Raw genomic sequence first — 1483 nt, 5'->3', positions numbered from 1 at the left:
CATCAGCTTAGTCCTTGGATACCAAGTTAAAGTGACAGGTCTAAAAGGTTCAGTTGACCAGCGTTTAATGCATTCTTAATTTGTTTCTTCAGGTTTTTTTTAGTTAAGGGTGGTAAATGTTTAGAAATATAATTTTTATCATTAAGTGGCTTTTGTTTTATAGAGCTGAGATATGACCTGCCAGCATCATACAAATTTCATAAAAAGAAATCAGTAAGTCTCTTAAACTTTACAGTATTTCTATTGTTATCAAGTTGCCTGAGTAAATACAAATAACAAGCCTAGGAGACGGGTTATGGGACAGGCCTATAATCAACAGCGAATACTCTGATTTAAGATAAATTCTCAAATGCTTTGGACAGAAAAAGAAAAATAAATTTTGGCTTTTTATATAGTATATATTTTATTAGTTTGTACTAATACATTCTCATATTACAAAGGCAATTTAGTACAAGAATCTTTCTTTTGATATTTGAATCATCTGAAATAACAAACAGAACTATACATTTTTTTAAAAAATCCTTATTTGAATAACAAAAAGACATGTTAAACAACAAAAAATTTTCCTCTCTTACAGGTGGACATTGAAGTGGACCTAATTCGGTTTTCTTTTTAAAAGCTTCCAAAAACAAAAGCAGCTGAAAACCTAATTAAAACAAATAAAAAATTTGTTGGCTAAACTACTGGTCTCCAGCACCATTTTCTGTTTTCTGCTTTTTTGATGCAGGTTCTTCTTTGTCTGTCTCTTCTCTTGTTCTTTTTACTGGTCCTATATAATAACAATTTTTGTTAAGTTCACTGTAAACATTACTGTATATTAATATTGAGCAAAATTACCAATGAGAAAAAGCTCATAGGAAGTTTTGCTCTCTAAACTTATTCTCCAAACATCCGTTTTCCAATTGTAAAACAGCATAACCAGGATAAATCACAATCCAAGAATGTCACTCATACGGAAGTTAAACACATCACTTCTCTCCCACAAATAATTTCTCATGAAAGTACCAAAGGACTTAGAAAAACTTACCAGATGCACCATTTTCATCACGTTCATCATCACTATCAAATTTAGTTTTCTTGCCCTGAAACTGTACTTTTCCTTTAGTAGACCCAGTCTGGGCAGCCTTATTTCCCTTTCCTTTTCCTTTAAATCTACGACCTGCAGAGACATAATTGAGGAATCAGTAAAGAAATGTTTAAAATCTCGTCAATGTCTTTGAACACCAATTACAATTTTTACTCAAGCAAATGAGTTAAAATAACCACACTGTCAGAGAAAAATCAGAATTACTAGACCTTTTGACTTCCATTTGTTTAGAGATTCTTGTTGATCTTCTATGATTTTTTTCAATGCTTCTTTTTCCGTATCTCCATCTAGTACTTCCCACGTCACTTCTTTGTTCCTTAATTGTAGGTTACCATTATTTGCATCTTTGGCTTTATCCAGTGCTTCCTTAGCTTTTTCTTTAAATAGAATTATTCC

General features: G+C 31.7%; 2 protein-coding genes across 3 annotated transcripts in view; one reads left to right on the top strand and one right to left on the bottom strand.

Moving 5' to 3' along the window:
• METTL5 (methyltransferase like 5) overlaps positions 1 to 673 on the top strand; it is a 9325-nt gene extending 8652 nt beyond the window's left edge. Inside the window, exons 7-8 of the mRNA XM_015596657.2 lie at positions 164 to 213; positions 578 to 673. Coding sequence (XP_015452143.1) covers positions 164 to 213; positions 578 to 616 — 89 coding nt within the window. The 3' untranslated portion in view covers positions 617 to 673. The remainder of the gene's footprint in view (positions 1 to 163; positions 214 to 577) is intronic.
• SSB (Sjogren syndrome antigen B) overlaps positions 378 to 1483 on the bottom strand; it is an 8890-nt gene continuing 7784 nt past the window's right edge. For both annotated transcript variants that reach the window (XM_015596656.2, XM_006921176.3), the window contains 3 exons: positions 1297 to 1483; positions 1028 to 1159; positions 378 to 769 (listed from right to left, as the gene is read on the bottom strand). In XM_015596656.2, the coding sequence (XP_015452142.1) occupies positions 681 to 769; positions 1028 to 1159; positions 1297 to 1483 (408 nt within the window). In that variant the 3' untranslated portion in view covers positions 378 to 680. The remainder of the gene's footprint in view (positions 770 to 1027; positions 1160 to 1296) is intronic.

Source organism: Pteropus alecto, unplaced genomic scaffold, assembly GCF_000325575.1.
Source record: "Pteropus alecto unplaced genomic scaffold, ASM32557v1 scaffold3, whole genome shotgun sequence".
NCBI classification, from domain to species: domain Eukaryota; kingdom Metazoa; phylum Chordata; class Mammalia; order Chiroptera; family Pteropodidae; genus Pteropus; species Pteropus alecto.
The sequence above is the reverse complement of the archived record's forward strand: the minus strand, read 5'-3'. Positions and strand labels throughout refer to the sequence as shown.